Source organism: Primulina eburnea, chromosome 7 (assembly GCF_022965805.1).
Source record: "Primulina eburnea isolate SZY01 chromosome 7, ASM2296580v1, whole genome shotgun sequence".
In the NCBI taxonomy this organism is placed as follows: domain Eukaryota; kingdom Viridiplantae; phylum Streptophyta; class Magnoliopsida; order Lamiales; family Gesneriaceae; genus Primulina; species Primulina eburnea.
Genome location: NC_133107.1, coordinates 11,838,822 through 11,859,334, shown reverse-complemented (window position 1 = coordinate 11,859,334; position 20,513 = coordinate 11,838,822). Strand labels below are relative to the sequence as shown.

The 20,513-nt window shown below is 34.7% G+C and overlaps 1 protein-coding gene across 3 annotated transcripts; it reads left to right on the top strand.

Annotated features, from left to right (window-relative positions):
- Window positions 1-9,824: 9,824 nt before the first annotated feature.
- On the top strand, window positions 9,825-14,308 carry LOC140837239 (uncharacterized). Of its 3 annotated transcripts, none has more exons than XM_073203324.1 (11): window positions 9,825-9,952; window positions 11,212-11,263; window positions 11,412-11,482; window positions 11,597-11,646; window positions 12,422-12,495; window positions 12,577-12,639; window positions 12,943-13,030; window positions 13,442-13,504; window positions 13,633-13,712; window positions 13,816-13,887; window positions 13,965-14,308. In XM_073203324.1, the coding sequence occupies exons 2-11, from the start codon at window positions 11,232-11,234 to the stop codon at window positions 14,044-14,046; spliced, it is 675 nt and encodes a 224-aa protein (XP_073059425.1). In that variant the 5' UTR covers window positions 9,825-9,952; window positions 11,212-11,231; the 3' UTR covers window positions 14,047-14,308. The 3 variants fall into 3 exon arrangements, with proteins under 3 accessions (XP_073059425.1, XP_073059423.1, XP_073059424.1); XM_073203322.1 differs by having other exon boundaries at window positions 11,207-11,263; XM_073203323.1 differs by having other exon boundaries at window positions 11,168-11,263.
- Window positions 14,309-20,513: the final 6,205 nt, after the last annotated feature.

Below are 20,513 nucleotides of genomic sequence, written 5' to 3'. Positions count from 1 at the left end.
TGGTTCTTTCATCATAATCATGCATCGTTTCACCAACTTTCATTCTGATGTTGTCGAACTTCTGCATGGCAACAGAAAGTTTGTTTTCTTTGGTTTGTTCGTTGCCTTCGCAAAGCTGAATTAACTTCTCCCAAATCTCTTTGGCTGTCTTGCACATCTTGATTTTACTGAACGTTACTTTGTCCAGTGTTTTATACAATATGTCATTTGCTACATTGTCTAGATTTGCTTTCCTCTTGTCTTCAGTAGTCCACTCATCTATAGGCTTTTCTATACGATGAGGTGCCCCATCAGTAATGGCAACAGCTGTATTGGCTTTCAAAATCTTCATGGGCCCGTCAGTTATAACGTACCACATATCATCATCTTGTGCAGTTAGGTGAGCCTGCATCCTGATCTTCCAATCGTCAAAGTCTTCTCATGAGAACATAGGAATCTTGTTGAATGAAGACATAGTGAACAATTTGAGTGTAGATAATCTCTGATAGGATATAACTCGCTTTGATACCACTTGAAAGGATCGGTTAATCGAATAAAGAGTGTTTAGAAGGGGGGTTGAATAAACACTTCTCAAATTTAAATATACTTTGACAATAAGAGTTCAGTTTTGTTACAAACTGAAACTAGATATCCCGTCGGTCAATAACAATCAGTTAAACTGAATAAAACAGTTGCGGAAAATAAACTGACTGAAAGATAGAGTATCTAACTGAAAATGACAACTGAAGTAATGACACCACAATTTGTTTCTGGATGTTCGGAGACTTGAATAACTCCTACGTCACCCCTTCTATCATGAAGATAGGATATTCACTAAAAGACTTTGATCAAATACAAAACACTGTACTGACCCACTTCAGTTTGGACTTATCACTTTGCCAAAACTGAAACTCTTAGTATGCAACACTTTTACAGATCGTAACTGATCTTAGCACAACTTAGAAAATCTATCAACGATTACAAAGTGCTATTTAAGCTCGAGAATGTAGTCTTGAATACTATTGATATAACTGATAAGCGTGAGCTTTGATTTCTGAATGCAAGTAGATATTTTTGCAGCGTACAGCAAGTGAAATGAGATAACTGAAGTCGGGGGTATCGTCAGTTGCTGCCTTCGACTATTTATAGGCTCTCCTCTCAACGGTAACATTAAAGAATTTTTGAATATTCTAACCGTTGATTGCCACGTCGATATACTCTGACAATCATACAACTGCTCTTCTGAAATGCGGTGTCCCACTACTAGTTGCAGGTATATGTACTATTTGTCGGATGTCGCTTTCAACTGATGACGTGTACAGCTGAGAGATCAGCTGGTAAAGAATCAGTTGACAAGAATGAACTTCAGTTGTATCGATCAGTTAACTGAGTTCAGCAGATGACGTGTTCAGTTGATGATCAGTTCAGTTGCTTAGTTCAGTTGGTAAGTCTTTTGTCAAAACACCGGAATTAAGTTTTCAACATTAACTGCTAAACTGTGCCAAAGTCAACTCACCAGACAATAAAGACTGATCAGCAGGTGTCTGTCCCATAGGAGGAGGTGGCAACGGATTCATCTGTCCAAACCCACAGTCAACCTCGTCTGTTTCCTCGTGTGGATGTACCTGTTCTCTAGCTGCCATCACTGGAAATCAAATTGTTAATCATAATATAACAGTTACAATCTAGTAATCATCATCACACCTTTCGCATGAAAGTACACGCAACTAAAGATCAATCAATCATATCGAGAAATCATCAATAAAAAGTCAAATGCACAGACGCACGCAGATAATATCGTCATCCAACTCCCTCATCACAAACCCAACTCCTAACCATCCCAGACATCTAACATATGCTCTGATACCACCAATGTGGCGCCCCAAACCTCGCCACGTAGCCATACAACATGTGATGTCATATGCATAAAAATTTTCTTTTCCATGACGTAATAATATAATGCATATACAACAAAATAGTGCAATCATCACACTATCTACATCAGTGTAGCAGAAACAGTATAATAAATACACACATACAACTCAAATAAGACAATAAGCTATAATGTCTCTATCTCCTATCAGCTACAGGATTGTTTGACTAGACACATCTAGTCCTTCACCACTATCCTGTCTCATGGCATAATCATGTAACTTGTCCAACAGAAACAGCCCCCAAAGACTGATCATACACAATCGTAATACATAACAGTTATATTAGCAATATAAAATAAAACTGTAAAGATAACAGAAATACTCCCTTTGCTGTCTCTGGACAATCAAGTCACCAACCATCCACGACATCAACAACATCACTCTTATACTACTGCAATGACAACATTGACGATACGTCGCACCCCAACTTCGGCGACAACAATATCGTCGAACGAACAACAACATCGACGATACGTCGCACCCCAACACCGGCGACAGCAATATCGTCTAACAAATAACATTAACGATACGTTGCACCCCAACTCCGGCGACAACAATATCGTTGAACGAACAACATCAACGTGACATCTCCCAACAACGACAGCCAACAACACCAACAATAATAAACAACAACAGATATAATATCAAATCACTCAATTCCAGTTATTTACCATCATTCAACGCAATAGTATTCATCAATACAAAACAATAATAACATATTCTTTTACGTCAACACGTACCTGATAATCGAGTATATATATAATCTGGCTATTTCTTTGATCCCGAGACTTGTGACGTATCTAAATAATTCAACAACAATTATCAGATCATTGTCATCGTATCAACACAATCATAACGGCCTCAATATATAACATCAAATAGCCTAACAACAATTAATTCAACAAAATATAAAACCCGATTATAAATTCTTATTGTTCAACAATTTAATATTCTGTTGTATTTAATTCAAAATACTACCATCAAATACACCCTAATTAATTAACTTCAAATAATAGGTTATTTTACAAAATCCGTCAAATTACGAAAACTTTATATCAACGTGTAGCCTATACTTCGTAAACTCCGAATATATAATCAGAATTCATAACAACTGACAAAAAAATCTCCCATCTCAATCCAACGATTAAAAATCCCTAATTATAACTAATTAGGAATCATTCATAGCAACATCATTATAATCATCTCTATTTCATCAAAATCATACACTATTCAACAATCTTCAATTTCTGTATAATTTAACAATATATCGAATTTATACCAAAAATCGACGAATTTCAAACATCATCAAAAATATAAAATTTATATCTCAAATCGAATACCTCATGTCAATGATCTCAGAACTGAAGTCGGTTCGTCGATTGGATAAACCGATAAGTCGCGAGATCGAAAAGAAAATCTGAAAACCTTTTTTCTTATTTCTCTCTACCCCTCTGTAAATGTCGAAGAATGATTTCTGAATTCATTAAACTTTCAACTTTATCTTATTATTTTGTTTTTATATTATATTAATATATTATATTAATAATATAATATAATATATAATATTTTAACACCGGTATATCTCTTTGGACTAGTCAAACGATCAAATTTTCTAAAACTCAAAACATGAAACTTCTATATCTTTGAGTTTTCTACGTTATATCCAAATTTCAAATCATTTGGACTACATATGACCAAAATATAATCATATTTCCTCTTTAAAAATCATTATTTATTTAGTAATCTCACATTACTAAATCAACAACTTGTAATATTTACTTCAGACATTAACAAAACACTCGAAATAATATTCGTTAAGAAATACTGATATATTTTGTATATCATGTGTAATTGAATAACCGAAAAATGGTAGATTAGTTTTTGCATTCATCAGTTCAGTTATGGTGAGAACTGAACAGACAGATACTCTAACTGGTTAAATCAGTTTGAAAATAATAGTTAAACAGCTAAATAGAAAAAATATGTTTATAGAAGTTCGGAGACTTCAACTGCTCCTATGTCACCCCTTCTACCACTTTGGGTAGGATTCACTAGAAGACTTTGATTTATACAACTACTTGTACAAACCCACCCAACTTAGGACTTACCCACGGCCTAACTGTACTCCTAGACTAGACTGAAGGCAGCACCTTCCAGTCAACACTTTTTAACGTCTATGTGAGAAAGACTACATATACAAGTTTATTGTCTTTGTGCAAGCTTCTATTCGAGTAGTGGTGTGTGTGTGTGTGTGAGAACTGATCTCTGAAAACTACCCGAAAATGTTCTCACACACTGAGGGAAATATGCTTTTAAACTTAGCTGATAGCACGTTGAAGTGTTCCCTTTGGACTGATTGCTTCTTGTAAGCTAATAAGTAAATAGTGTTCTCTTTCTTTTGTTCTTCACACACTCTAGTATGTGCTCTCTCTTGTTATTCTTGCTGATGGTCTTGAACTTGTATATACAGAGGCATTGAGACCGTACTTCAAGACTCATCACATGTGATCGTTGCATCTTTGAATGCGTTGCTCGGCTTCAATCGTTGCTGCAACATCCATTATTGTACCTTTGGTCATACAGATGTTTTTGTATCTTTGCGCGTAGCTGGAATCCACTAAGATAAGCTTGTCTTGATCTTCAACTGAATGACTCATAACTGATTTTCCTAACTAGTCATCTGAACTGATCTTCAGTTGGGCAGGTGAAATCAGTTGACTCGTCATTTGAACTGATTTCACTCTTTCAGTTGAACTGATCAGCTGTGTTCTTCATCAGTTGAACTCTTAATCAACTGGCCGGGCATCTGAAGGTCTTCTGTTGAACCACCTATCAGCTGGACAATCAGTTGAACTGTTCTTTAATATGTCAGTTGAACTGATTCAATTTGGTCGATCAGTTGGTGCTTTCAGTTTACGTCTCGATAGCTTCACTTTTACCTCGCTTAACTGATCAGTTATAAACCTGATCAGTTCCAGCTACCTACACACTATGGTAGATCATTAGAAACCAAATAACAAGTTTTGTTACATAAAATCAGGATTGCGAACATGAAATGTTCTAACACTAATCATTCCAGAAGATTCCCAAGAACCTTCATCAGATGAGCTAGTTGATCAATCAGATCAACCAGAAAAGCCATCCAAGGACCTAGTTACTGACTCTGCTGAACAGGTAACTGATCCTTATTCAAAGGATGCACTCCAGTCAACTAATGTTCCTCAGTCCTCAACTGCTGGATCTGAACTATACACGGACGTTGAATTGTCATTAGCAAATATTGATGAAGGCATCAAATCAGTTGCCTCTGATATTCAACTAACTTTTACCGAAGCAGTTGAAGAATTGTTCACAACTGAAGAACCGTTTTTTCAAGCCCAAGATCAACCAACTGAAGAGCCAGTTCAGTTGACTTCCACAACTGAACATGCAGTTTTGAGAACTGAAGAAGCAGTTCAATCATCCGCTATGACTGAATAGATTATATCTGAAGAAGTGACAGCTAAACAGCCTTCCATTATTTCAGTTGTTCAGAAAACTGAAGCATCAGCTGAGCAACAAGTTCTAGAGACAGCTGCTATTTCAACTGATCTTCCAACTGAAGCACCTTCGGACTCTTCTGCTGATCCAACTTCTTCTTCTCCACAGCCTCAACAGGAAATTTTACCAGAAGATATTTCTGAAATGGTCAATCCTTCAACTGAAACAACTACGGGGCCCTGGTAATCTTCGATCAAGAAAACAGAGAGTAGGAACCAGAAACCTCTGGAGTCATGTCTCCTGGTATCTCAATAGCAACTGAATCTTTGTTTGAAGAAATTCAGGGGATTCAGACCAACCTCGTCGGTATAGTGACTTCCATTCAGATATCAAATCAACCCAATTTTTGCAAACTATGAGGTTTGATTCTATAAAGGACAATACCATGGGAAAATTGCAGCAAACTCAAAAGGAAGTCACTTCATTATTCCTTCAAATGGACGAACTTCAAAAAGACAGAGTCTCAGCTGAAAATCATTTCCAAACTCAAGCTTTGGTTACAAGACGCCTTGAATTTCTGGAAAGCACTATGACTAAAAGAATCGATTTACTGCAAGAGATAATATTGAATGCGGTGTCCAATATATCCTCAGATGTGCGAATCTTATCGAAAAAGGTTGATGGGTTTGACAAAAAGGGAGAAGAACAAGAAGAAAGAAATGATCAACCAAAGAAATATTCGAAGACTATCAAAAGAAATAGAAGATTATTTTATTCAGATTATTTCATTACTTCATTCTTTTATTCTTTGTGCGAATCTGTATATTAAAAGAATTATTTTATCTACAATGAGTTCAGTTGATCATTATCAGTTCTTAATTTCTAAGTTTTGTCAAACGCCTAAAAGGGTGAAATTGTTGGAAACTGAATTTCGGATGTTTAACAAACTGAGCGTCTAAATGATCTAAAAATAATGATAACTGATCTAAAACATGTTGCCATTAACTGAAGAAAAACACGCAGACTTTCGAAGGCAACTGAACTACGTAGAGAACTGACTGATCAGTTATTACAAACAGTTGTGAGCTTCTAAAATACATTCTATCAGATGATCCCTCAACTGAACACGTCATCAGTTAAGATATTCAACCGACAAAAGCTGACTGCAACAAGTAGTGGGATCGCCTCATTACAGAAAAGCTGCAGTGTACAACTGTCAGAAGAATGTTGACGTGGCATGCAACAGATAGAAAGGTTCAAATTGTATTTAATATTATCGTTGAAGGGAAGCCTATAAATAGTAGAGAAGATTAACTGGAAAACAACTCTTGAACCTTTGAAACTCTTGAACTACTGAATCATTGAACATCTGAATTCTTGAGCACTTAAAATCTATTCAGTTACTCTGCTAAAATTTTTGTAAACAGAAAAGCTCATGCTTATTGTATACATTCATAGCTGCTAGGCTATAATTCGAGCTTTCAACAAAAACTGTATTACTCGATCTAGAAGAGATCAGGTTGTGTTAGATTTATTCAGTTCTATTGAGTTCCGAAAGCTACTTTGTAGCTAAGAGTTTCAGTTTGACATTATTAAGTCCAAAACTGAAGTAGATCTGTACAAGTGTTTGTATCGATCAAAATCTTTTAGTGTATATCATATACTTGAGATAGAAGGGGTGACGTAGAAGTGTTTGAAATCTCTGAACATCCATAAAATCTTGTGTCTTATCATTTCAATTCTTATTCTATCTATCAGTCTGTTTATTTCCGCACAACTATTTGTTAACAGATTGCTATTGACTTACAAGATTCTCGAGTATCAGTTTATCACTAAACTGATTCATCAGTCGAAAAGGTTTTGAAAACTGTGAGTGTTTATTCAACCCCCCTTCTAAACACTCTTTCACCCTTAACCGATCATATCAATTTACGTTTCCTTTATTGAATCCAGATCGTTAATTGTTACTTTCGTTTCATCATAAGGTCGATGGATCCATCTACATGTAACCATAGTACTGGGCGACGGGGACATCAGCGACACTCTCACCCGTCAACTGAGCCTTGGCCTAATATCATCATATGGAAATACGATCGTCGGGCTCTCTCTAGGTCATTCTCCCACAGATGGGCTCCCTCTAGGGCCTTATCCCGTAAATGGGCTCCCTCTGGGGCCTTTTCCATCACGATATCCCCAATCATATCATCGTATCATCGTAATAGTCATAATTACTTCACCTACTCCAACGTTTCATATTTTCATCACTTATAAAAATCATGCACATATATATAAATCATTTTTCTTTTAAACCAAGCATGCAACATGTCTTTTAACATTAATATTTCATTATAAAATTCCACAAACATTTAAAAAAAATGTTTTAACATTTATTATAGCATTCAAGGCACTGCCAGGACGTATAACATTTTTTATATGTAAAATTACCGTTTTACCCCTAGAAGCATAATTTTTCGTATTTATCCTTAGACCTCGGAATGACGTCCCAAATCGTCCCAAACTTATCCTAATACCTTAAAACACTCCCATAAATATTTCTTAGGCTTAACATTTAGGTTTTCGATAATTTCCTAGATTAGTTTTTAAACTTAGACGTACATCTCGGTTTTGACTCGTATTGACTCGAAACTTTACCAAAGTTGAACCCAAGCTTCATAACACCTAACTAAACCATACTTGACCCAATTCAAACCCAGCTATAACACCTACTGAACTTCCTGCCCTTAATGCTTGTTCCCTAGCCATGAAATCCACGGCTCTAGCCTATGTCCACCCCCGACCAGACCCTAGCTGAACAACCTAGGACCCTGCTCGAACCCTCAAGACCCTACTGGACCAACCCTAGAAGCCCTCGAGACCTTGGCCCATCAACCCACGAACTAGCTTGTGCGCGGCTCCCCCATGACCCGCGATATCCTAGCACTTCGAACCACCCCTTTTGCAGCCACCCTAGGACCAACATACAGCTCCCGTAGGTCACCTAGCCATGACCTAATAGCAGCTACAACCGTGGCTCACAAAAAAACCCTAGCCGAAGAGTCCCCACCCACTAGGACTCTTAATTTCGTTTCTTATACTACCTGGTCATGTCCAGCCTTTGATCATGCCCTTAAGGACTCTAAATCCAGTGGAAAACGTCCCATATGAAGACCCTACCATGGCAGCCCCTTTGTGCAAATTTATCATAAGTTTTGGATCACAAAAACATGAGTTATTGACATGCTATGGAATAAAAACGAAAATAAATAAAAGACTAACATATTTTTCATGCAAACATACATCAATCAAGTAATAGTGAGTCTCATGTGAGACCGTCTCATGGATCTTAACATGTGATACGGGTCAACTCTACCCATATTCACAATAAAAAGTAATACTCTTAGCATAAAAAATAATACTTTTTCATGGATGACCCAAATAAGAGACCCGTCTCACAAATACGACCCGTGAGACCGTCTTACACAAGTTTTTGTCATCATGTAATATGGTGTGATAGATGAGAAAGATGAGATTAAGACGTACATTTGCGTATTTCACGCACGAGAAACAACTTGCGATGCGAGAAACGATGGCGGAGAGACAAGAGAAGAAGTTTGTTGAATTTTTCCTCAAAAACACGAGTTTCCTCCTTAAAATTTCATGTGATGTGTGGCTTGGATGCTGATAGAGAGTCCTAGTTTGTTTTAGGGTGAAGGGGCGTGAGTTTATGGTAGGTTTTGGGGAGGGTTTTTGGTTTAATACTTGATATATAAAACATGGTGTAACTTTAGGCCCATTAACCTAGTCTAATAGGCTCATTAAGCCCACTAGTAAATATTTAAAATATTTTGTTTAGGAAAATTTGTGAAAATATTAGCCGAGTTCTCGAAAAGTTCATGTTTTTCTCCAAAATCGAATACCGTTTAAAAATACATCTCGGCAGTAAAAATACCTCATATTCGAAAATTCTATTTAAAATATACCCCATAGTAAACAATTAAAAATAATTACTTAATAAAATATTTTCTTTCATATGGCCCCCGGTCTCCGTTCCTCGATCGCATCTCGAATAACTTTTAAAACGCAGTTTTATGCATTCTAGTTGAAAGCCATACTTTAATTATGCAAACATGCCTACCACATTTAATAAATGTAAATAAAATATTTTATTTAAAATATAGAAGCAAAATATTGTTTTGGTGTATTTTTTAAAATCCAAAAATATCTATTTTTCTTTTTTTAGAAAAACCTTTTTGTTTTTCTAATGAAAAATTAAATTTATGTAAAATAAATCAATATTAAAATTTATAAAATTTTAATTTTAATTTCAATTTCTTGTCAAAAAATATCGATGACACACAGAAGTCAGAACTAGTGTATTTTAAAGTCGCTCTCACGACTTGGGTACGCGTGAAACTCCTCTAGACCCCAACAACCAAAACAATCATGAAAATATATACGAATATTCGTATTTAATGTTCCTTAACCATTCGGTAGACAGCTCGCGTGTTTATTTAAAATTTAATGTTCTTGAATCTTCCCTCGGTGAACGTTTCGATAGGGTAAGTGAAGGTTTCTTCAAAAAAAAATTATTACTTATCCTGTTTTGGTGTAGTTTTGAGTTGAACGCTTTGGTTAGTGCTTATTTTGCTGTCTCTTGTATTTTGCCTGAGATTTATGTTTTTTTTTTATGTTTGTGAATTGCGTTGAGGTTGAAATGTTGAGAATTTCATGAACTGGACATTTTAGACTGGAAAGTAGAAACTCTTCGTTGTTCTTAATTCGAATATTGTTGGGTTCTTGGAAATGTGGGTGAAGACCGAATTTAGGGTTAAGAGGGAGGAATTTAAAAATATCATATCTATTAATTTGGCAATTTTGGGGGTTTGAAGGCGATGGGGAATTTTTATGATTACCTACGTATTTTCAGTGAATGATGATGTCCAGGAGCTGGCTGATCAAGCCAGCAGGGGGAAGAAATTAGTCCCTTGCGTGAAATCATGTAGTGTGGTGGAGATTCTCAGCAGTGTATTCTATCATTCTATGTGTATTATGGCTTGAAAATAATAGATATCTCAATGAGTTTGTATATGGGTGAGATCGAAGGATGTCAGTGCGCTTAACTAAAAGTTGGTGGTTGGTGGACAATTGGTGTGGATAGAAATTTTCAAAGGAATACACTGATATCCACATGTTTGATGAATTTTCAGCATGAATATGGATGGAAAAATCTTCTGGTTTGTGTTTGAATTTCATGAGGAAGCCATTGTTGTACCGTATGTCTGATAAAATGTCCATGTGACCAGTGTTGTGGGCTAGAATAACTAATCGGTAGTAGAAAGTTCTGGGAAATATGGATGAGCGTAGATTGTTAAGTGCTGTGTTTTTTTATGTTTGCTTGTTAAACTGTACTTTGTGGTTTCCATGGCCAACTGGAGGAAATTTAAGAACCGAGTATCTGGTTCAGTATTAGTCATTTTAGTTGAAAACATAAATTTTACCTAATTTGTGCCTTTTATCCTTCTACTTTGACCCCGAACATAAGTTTTGCCTTATTATGTGCCTTTAATCTGTCTGCTTCGACCCAGAATATAAGTTTTAAAAAGAAAGGTCTAAACAGACTGTTGAATCTTTAGCAAATGTATTATGATGAATAATGGTAATTTTTTTAAAAAAATTTAGTCTGAGTTATGACTAACTGATGTACATGACTCTGAGTGTAACTTTAAAACCAATTAATGGTGAAAAGAAGTTTTGTGAATCTTATCTTGATACAGTGGCCCCATTATAACTTTTGCAACCTGCATAAAATCCAGTGCAGCGTGGTGAGATATATCCATTATGAAGTACTTGGAATACACACCGCTAGATCGGTAAGATTTAAAGATTTGATGGAATCATTCATTTTACCACAAACTTTCCATACTAGTACGGACTATATGTTTGCATGCCATGCTTCAAATTTTGCTTTCCTCATTGATTTTCTCTGGAACAATTATCACTACTATTTTGTCTCCGTAGAATCAATCATTTCTTGAGCCATTTGAATCTTGGAGAACGAACGATCAAAGGATGCCTTGAAGCTTATTCTTGTATGTATTATTCAAATAAGGAGTAAACAATATGCTTGGATGTTTCCTATCAAAAAAAATATGCTTGGATGTGAAAATAAAAAACTTGGGTTCTGTTTGCTTTGTGTTTTATAGGTAAACATACGGGAACAGATAAGAAGCTCTCTCTCAGTTTGGAGAATGAGGTGAGTTCAATTTCATTGACATAGTTTCAGTTTAGCTTTTCCCTACATATTTAATCACGGGCTTTCAAGTGAGGATAAATGTATCATGGGCCAAATGCACACTTGACCCAAGCAGCCCAACACGAGCAAGGAGATCGCAGAAGAAAAGTCCAACAAGGATAGCAATCGGTTATGGTCCCGTGTAATAGATTTCTTGTCGGGGAGCTTTGCTTGCATAATTTGTGAATTTGTCGTGTGGTTAACCTTTTGAGTCTTGCTCCCTTGTTGACCTATTTTGATAATTTAAGGTTTCGGGATTTGAAGCTCAACCTCCACTGCAATATGTTCCTGTTAGCTGATGATAAATATCCGGACCTTGCTTTCGCTTGATAATGATCCAGCTCTGGCGGCTAATTGTTTGAAGCACTGCTCATCGACAGACTGCGATCTCCTTGCTCATGATAGGCTGTTTGTTGGGTCGAGTGTCCATGTGGCCCAATGACAAAATGATTCTTTCTGTGATAACTTCTTTTTCCAAATACATGTGGTTCTCACTTCTCATACATTGTCGTGGCAGTCTAATCAAACTGGTTATGCTATTTCACCCTAAGTGTCTTTTCGTTATAAATTTTTGTTGTCTTGTGAGCCTGCGAGCTGTTCATTATGCTCTTTTGTCTTGTCTCTATGTTTTCACTTTCTCAATTTGCGTTCTGTAGAATTCATCTCATTTCGTAATGAGTCCTGCTTTTGCTCAAGTCGCTAATGATCCTTTTTTCCTTCTCATGTTTTAATACAGATTCTTGATTATCTTGGAAAATCTTCGGATACAGAATCTTCTTCCCCTGTTGAATATCTATTTAGTAGATCCAGGTTGCAAAATCAAATAAGCTATGGTCACCTGTGCATTATTTCCCTTTATTTGTGCTTCAATTTCTTATTTTTATGCTGCAGCCGAAAGACGTTGATTTATCTGCTTCTTACTCTTAATCATCTGTATCCAGATTATGACTTCAGGTAACTCTGTATCTAATGTTATACCAGATTTTGTTATGTGAGAGGAGGATTATGGGTAATGCCACTGTCAGCTTTTTTTGCGTCATGGCATCCCGCTGTGTAATCCGACCTTGAAAACTTTGGGAGTGTTGTCAGATGGTTTGACAGACAGTTGAGATCACTGTCGCTCTTCTAGGAGCTGAGATTTCAAGTATCTCCACTTCCCACATAAACTTGATATTATATCTTAGTTATTGCCCTAAATTGATACTTTTTTACGGTTTCCTGTTTCATGCTACAATCTGTCAACTTTTGGTTTACCAGTGCAGTGAGAGCTCATGAGTTTTTCACTGAAGAAAGCTGGGACAGTTTTAAGCAGATATTTGATGTTTACATGTTTGAGGCATCTAAGGTATTTTCTTTACTCAAAATTATCTGAAGTGTGGAGGAAAGAAGCTTTCTACCTTGTAGGGTATGTTAAAATTTAAAATGTAGCCCGTTGGTTCAAAACATAATATCAAAATAGAGTATTTTTGGAGAGAGATGCGAATATAACTTAAAAATAGAATTATGCTTCGGATTTTATGTAATTAACTATGTAGCGAAATTTGAATATCAGGGGAAGAAAATGAAAATGATGGTGTGATATACATTTGGTTGTATTTCCAGGAATGGAAATGAGGTTTGGAAAATGAAGCCATGCATTGTCTTGGTCTTTTCAGTGTCATAAATTTGGATCTTCAGGAGTAGCACCTCTGATACGCTACACTGGTTGTATTGACTTGAGTGTCTTACCTCGTTTCTGCAAACTTTGGAATTGCAGGAGTGGCTCAAGGATAAAGAGGGTTTACCCCTGCCGGAGACCTTGTACAAGGCATTGGATGAGGTACACTTTATATGAAAAACAGAGTAGAAAAAAAAATGGAAGCTCTAGCTGTTGGCGTATTAGATAACTTAAGTTGCATTCTAAGTTTAAAATCGAGGTGCGGGTTCATTGACGAGTTCTTGATGCAGGTTGTGAAGCTAGCAGAATGTGAAATATATAGTTACAATCCGGAGGCTGAAGCAGATCCATTCCTTGAAAAAGGAGACATGTAACTTTCCACATAATTGGGCCATTCCCTTGTTACATTACTTAACTCGATCTTTATATATGTTTCTTTCCTTTTCTATATTATGATTTATTTGCTCTTTCAGATGGTCGTACCATTTCTTTTTCTACAATAGAAAGCTCAAGCGTGTTGTGAGCTTTCGCTTTAGCTGTTTAAGGTAAATTAGATGTATCTCATAATTTGTCATCTATGACGTAAATCTATCTTGGCCTAATCATCGCCCTTTTGTCACAGCAACTTGGCGGGAGAATGGTTTTTTGTTGATGAGTTGAGTCGTGAGGAAGATGGGGAAATATTCGATGGTATGGATATATAACCTGTGACTGCTGTAACCTTGTGTTCGTCGTCATACTGCTGTAAACTTGTGTTTGTCTTAGCATCTTTTGTATGGAGTATAGCTAAACTGTGAATGTATAAGTAAGAAGAATAGACTTGGTGTGTGTAAATTTGTAAATAAGTAGAGTGCAGTTGCACATTCCCGTTGCTTCTTGCTCTAAATGAATGCAAGTTTTCACCTCTGAATCCAATCATTTAAGGCATAGTTTCAAGATATAAACAACTGATCTTTTGATAATTTATATTTAATTGAATTTAAATTATATTATTATCTTTAATAAATAATATTATTAATATTTTATTAATTATTTTAAAAAATGATAAGTTATCATCTTATTGTAAATTTATCAATCAAATTAAATAATTATTATTGATCAATCAAATTAAATATTAAATCAATTTAAAATTTGTTATATTATATTTGTATTATCTTATCAATAATTTCAAACGATATTTAAAATGATTGTTTAATGCAGTTCAAGTTTCGAGAATATTAGGGAGAAGAGATTTTAGTTTCAATCTAAGAGAGGGCATTATCCTTGGGATTCTGAAAAAAAATTTGTGGGCTCAAGCATGAGCATTCCATATTTAGATCAATAATTACTTTTTATATATATATTTCTAAATCTAGGGGGTTGGGGAGGCACAAAATGGAGATTCAATTTAGTCGATCAATGTTTTTGGTTTGGCAAAAACTTGCGTGAGACGGTTTCACGGGTCGTAATTTGTGAGAGATATCTTATTTGGGTCATTCATGAAAAATATTACTTTTTATGTTAAGAGTATAACTTTTTATTCTGAATATCGTTAGGGTTGACCCGTCTCACAGATAAAGATTCATGAGATCATCTCATAGAGACCTACTCTTTTAATTTTGGCTACTAGTCTTTTGAGTTTAAGATTGAACGGATTTTTTTTCTGGCCGTTGGATCAGATACGTTTGATTTCTCAGTTTTTATGTACATTTACTGGTAGTGGGTATTTACATTTCCAAGTTGGAAAGTTATTTCTGTCACACCACAAAGAGGGAGCAGAATTATTTTGGACTAACAAAATAGGGAGCTAAATTGTAATTATTTTTAAAAATTAATCCAAGAACAAAATATCTATCTCGTATTATAAAAATGAGGGTATCATAGTAAGCAATTTTGGAATGTTAAAAAAAATTCAAAATTTTACCCAACATTGTATTTGATTTATAAATCTCATTACGTGTATTTATTAATAATTGTAGTATATATTGCCAATTTTATTTTAATCTTTTTCTCAACCATCTTATATTATAAAAGATAACTTTTCAATTTTTATATACATCATTAAAATGTGAAAATTCATATTATATCGAATGTTTAAGAATGTTTTTTCGTAGAAAAATCATAAAACTAAACCTGTTTTTTGAAATAAAAATATATTATACACAAAAACATTAACTTATTACATAAATTTATATTATATTTAAGAATGTTTTTTCTTAGAAAAATCATAAAACTAAACCTGTTTTTTGAAATAAAAATATATTATACACAAAAACATAAACTTATTACATAAATTTATATTAGTATAATTTTATGCCAGCATCACACACAAAATTCTTTACTACATAATTAAAACTAGGGCGGCACATGAGCCGGGTTAGCTCGAGAACCATACTTCTTGATTTCAACTCAATTTAAATTTTATTTATTCGAGTTTGAGCTTGAACATGATTTATTAATTCATTTCAAGTTCGTTCATGACTCGTGTATATATCGAGTAACTCGAACTTGAAAAGCCCGAAAGTCTGAATTTTATCATATAATTCTTGAGTTCGAGCTCAAGTTTGGATATGTATTGACAAAAATAATTGTTATTTTTCATTCTTCTAAACACATATAATTGAAACTTGAACTGGACTCGAAAAAAATACGAGCTACTCGAACGCGACTCGAGCTCGGTCAAAAAAAGCTCGAGTCGAGTTTAATTTGACCGAGTTGCTCATTAGTCACTCACAAATAACTTGATCGTTATGATCAAGTACTTACCACTAGGCCAAAAGTTATAGTTATTAGTCAAGGTAAAACTTTATTTTCTCGTACTCATAACATCAAAGAGTGCATCTAATTGAGTGCTAATAGTTTGGGATGTTAGGACATGAGTCCGGGAAGGTATATGTCTATGTGCTAGTACTGTCTGATATCCCTTAGAGATCAACCTTACCATTTCTCTACCATCGGTCTTGTCAACAGCAAAGACATCATTATCTGTTATGATCTGACGTCACTCTTTTATGACTCAGCTAGCCAACTAGATCAAGCGACACAATGTCAGCAGCTTGACGCACAAGAACTTCTCAAGAGATCACTCATTCTAATATTACTCTCACTCATGCATGTTTAACCCAACATTTCCCCCAAGAAGTATAGAAATATGATTCTTGGGAGACTTGAACTCATAACATCACTCTGATAACAATTGTAAGGATCAAACTCTTACCACTATATAAACTAAAAGTTATAGCTGTTAATCAAGAACAAATTTATTTTTTTATACTCATGACAGCGCAGACTGCATCTAATTGGGTGAGATACTAATCGGTCGGTTATTAGGCCCATGAGTTCGGAGAGGTGTGTGTATCTATTTGTTCGTGTTGTCTCCTTTGAGATCAAACTTACCCTTTCTCTACCACTAGTCATGTCCCCATCAATTATATTATTACTCGTTAAGATATAGCGATACTCTTTTGCGACCCACCTAGCCAACCAAATCAAGTTGCGCAATATTAACAGTTTGACATACGAGAAATTCTCAGGAGGTTATTCATCTCAATATCATTTTTATTCATACACGCTTAACCAAATTGACTCACTTACACCCCTAGTAATTAGTACTACATGCTGGTTTATTTTTTAGGGACATGTTTCAAAAACTAAAATAAATATTTGATTTTATTTTGGAAAAAACGGAATTGTTTGTGTAGAAGTCTAATCATATTATGAAGAATTTAATAAAATATTATAAATGTTGTAATTTAAAATTATGACACGATAGTGCTTTTTTCTTATAATTGGTGAAAATTTGAGTAGAAAAAAAAATAATACGGTAATGTTTCTTTTATTTGGAAAGAGTAGAAGTTACGAATGGAAATAAAAACAAATAAAGCTCGTGTGCTTTAAACATTAAGGATCTCATTCATAACAAACTATCAAAAACAAAACATATTTTGCAAAAATTATGTCATATTATTAATGATGTGATCATATATCTAGTTAATGAGATACTATTATATATACGAGAATTACATGGGACTGTTTTGATCATATCAACAATGATGAGGTACTTATGAAAAGACAAAAATTTGTGTGAGACGGTTTCACGGGTTGTATTTGTGAGACAGATCTCTTATTTGGGTAACCCATGAAAAAGTATTACTTTTATGCTGAGTATTACTTTTTATTGTGAATATGGGTAGGGTTGACCCGTCTCACAGATTTTGATCCGTGAGACGGTCTCACATGAGACTCACTCCTTATAAAATTATTATTTAAATTTTTAACAGTGATTTGGTATTTATATTTTTTTAATTTTTGTAATTTTTTCAATTTTTTGCAGTTTATCTAGATCTTTACAACAAAAACAATATTGATATATAAATAATTATTGATAATAAAATAATAATTTGCCATGTGTTTGTCTCTGATTTACTTTGATATTGTGGAAATGCATCTTTACAATCAGGTGAAAATCTATTGCAGTGCCTTTCCTTGAAAACGATGGCCTATACAATATCACAAAAGTAGTTAGTCACAACATAGATTGAAAATCATATCATAAAGACTCAATATGTAGAATCAATCGAAAGTACTTGTATATTGTCAAAGGTGAACGACATGGCATATCGAGGCAAATTGATGATGAGTATATGCAAAGATATGAGCAAATACTGGTATGCATTATATCGCATACAGGCATGCTTAACAGGTCAGTTCAGTGGTACCGAAACTTTGAAAAAACATTTAATCAAGTTACATAAATTTGATCATGATACTCTACAACGTACATGTCAGTAGATAATCAGTTCAACAACAAATTAATCTTTTTAATGCTAATTTTTTATAATTATAAAATAAATTTCTCGAAGAGCCATTGTTAAATTTATTACAAAATATTGCCTAACATTTCTAATTGCTGAACAAGAAGGTTTTGTTCAATTTAATAATACTATTCAACTTGGTTTCACAATATTTATTCGCACACACTTGATGATTAATTTTTTTTTATATGTATAAATGAGTCATTAATTTTATATCTTTCAAATATTACTTGTAAAGTTAGTTTGACGTAGAGATGTCAATGGGGCGGGTATGGGGCGGGTTTGGCTAAACCCAATACCCTCCCAATGAAAAAAACTTTGACCCATTACCCGCCTCACCCCTGTTAAATATTCTTCGGACCCACCCCACATCGAATACGAGACGGGGCCGGGTAGACCCGTGAGACCCGAATTTTTGTAAAATAAAAAAGTAATCTTTCTTCTCACATAACTGAATTATGAAACAGACAAGCCTCTAAATACAACATTGTGGAAAATTAATTCATATCTTCGATCACATTTAATAATGACAAACAAAATATTTTCACGACATAAAGAATTACATAAAAAAAAAGAGTTACTAGCTCTCCAAAAAAATCTTGACATCCCCAAAAATAAGTCATAACATAATTTAACAAATCAATATAAAATCAGCGAGTAGACAATATTTAATCTACTAAGATGATGACCAACTATTCTTCGACTATTGCTAAAAGCAGATTCAAATGCAACAGTTGACATAGGAATAACTAAGATCGTTATGGTTGAGGTGAGCTACTAAAAAATGAAAATTAATAAAACTAAAACCCTAGAATATTTATATCCACATATATATGGGGCGAGTATGGGGCGGGTATTATAGGACCCATGACCCGCCCCATATCCAGACGGGTCTGAAAAATTGGACCCGAAACCCACCCCATGACCTATTTAGTATGCCCAAACCCACCCTATACACACGGGTCCATTGTGGGTCTGGGAAAAACCCGGACCCATTGACATTCCTAGTTTGACGACTAATATTTAAACTAATTTAAAATTTTAATCTTATCTTGTTCTTATATGTCATTGGATTGATGAAACTTGAAATATGAATTATTTTTTATCTTTTGATAAATTTGAATCATAAAATACTAAATGCTCTAGATATGTTTAAAATGTTACTAATGTTTATGGCATACAAAAAGAAAAATGTCGATCAAATTATATTATGCGATTGCAAATAATTTTGCTATGTAATACCCTAAAGATTCATTAAACTAATTGTACATGGTATTTTGCTAGATGTACATGTCATATTATCAACTTATGTGTTAAATGTGTATTTTATGAATGCATGCTTTTTGCTTTAGAAATTTCAAAATATGTGAGAAATTATTACGTCAAAAAATATATGGTTGTGATTGAAAACAATTAGTCGTTGCTAACGAGAATAAATATAAAAAAAATTCCTCTTTCAGTTGAAACTTGGTGGAATTATTCGTATCGATTGCTTAGTGTTTTGTTACGTTTCAAAGATTTAGTATCTCCATGTTACAACAATGTTGCGTCAGAATTTTTAATGTTCCATGACAGTGATTGAGATATTTGAATAACTATGTTTCATGTTGTATGACCTTGATTGAGATATTTTGAATAACTATGTTTCTTTGTTGAAATTTTTTAAAGAGTCAACCGATTTTTTTTTTCTAGATTTAACTACCCTATTCACCATGTTTTTACCTATAGTTTTCGTTTTTTTTTAAAGTTATTGAATATCGTTATGATGATATTATGCATTATTTTTTAAACTATGGAAGTACAATTTTAGAATAATGGGAAGATAATCGTGCATAGTTTAGTAACCTTACTTGATCTTAGTCAAAGTGAAGGTGGTTTAGTGTAATGCCCGGAAATTTAATCCTTGTAATCTGTAATTATTGAATTATAATTGGATATGATTACGAGGGGATTAACAGAAACACGATGTGAGGTCACGTGCGAAAATGTATGTGCGAGGACAGTACCATCGGCGCACATGCGCAACATGAGACGCGCACATGCGCGAACTGGACAGAGGGTCTCGCGCATATGCACGACAGGAAGGCGCGCATATGCGCGAGCTAGGTGAAGGTGCAATCACAACTCCAGTAGGTCTCGCGCATATGCGCGACAGGAGGTGCGCATATGCGCGAGCTGCCATGGCCGAGACCAGTAGGTCTCGCGCATATGCGCCAGTAATGTCGCGCATATGCGTGAGACATGCAAATGGAAAGATTGCCACGTTTCCTTGGCATGCAACGTTGATATATATATATATATATATATATATATATATAGACATATATGTCATAATCCTTAAGAAAGAAAAAAGGAGAATCGAAGGAAGTTTTGCCAAA

Excerpts from the sequence above, each read along its gene's own strand:
- LOC140837239 (XM_073203324.1), top strand. The coding sequence starts at position 11,232 with ATGAAGTACTTGGAATACACACCGCTAGATCG. Across the intron at positions 11,264-11,411 it reads GAATACACACCGCTAGATCG|AATCAATCATTTCTTGAGCC; the intron begins GTAAGATTTAAA and ends TTGTCTCCGTAG. Across the intron at positions 11,647-12,421 it reads CTCTCAGTTTGGAGAATGAG|ATTCTTGATTATCTTGGAAA; the intron begins GTGAGTTCAATT and ends GTTTTAATACAG.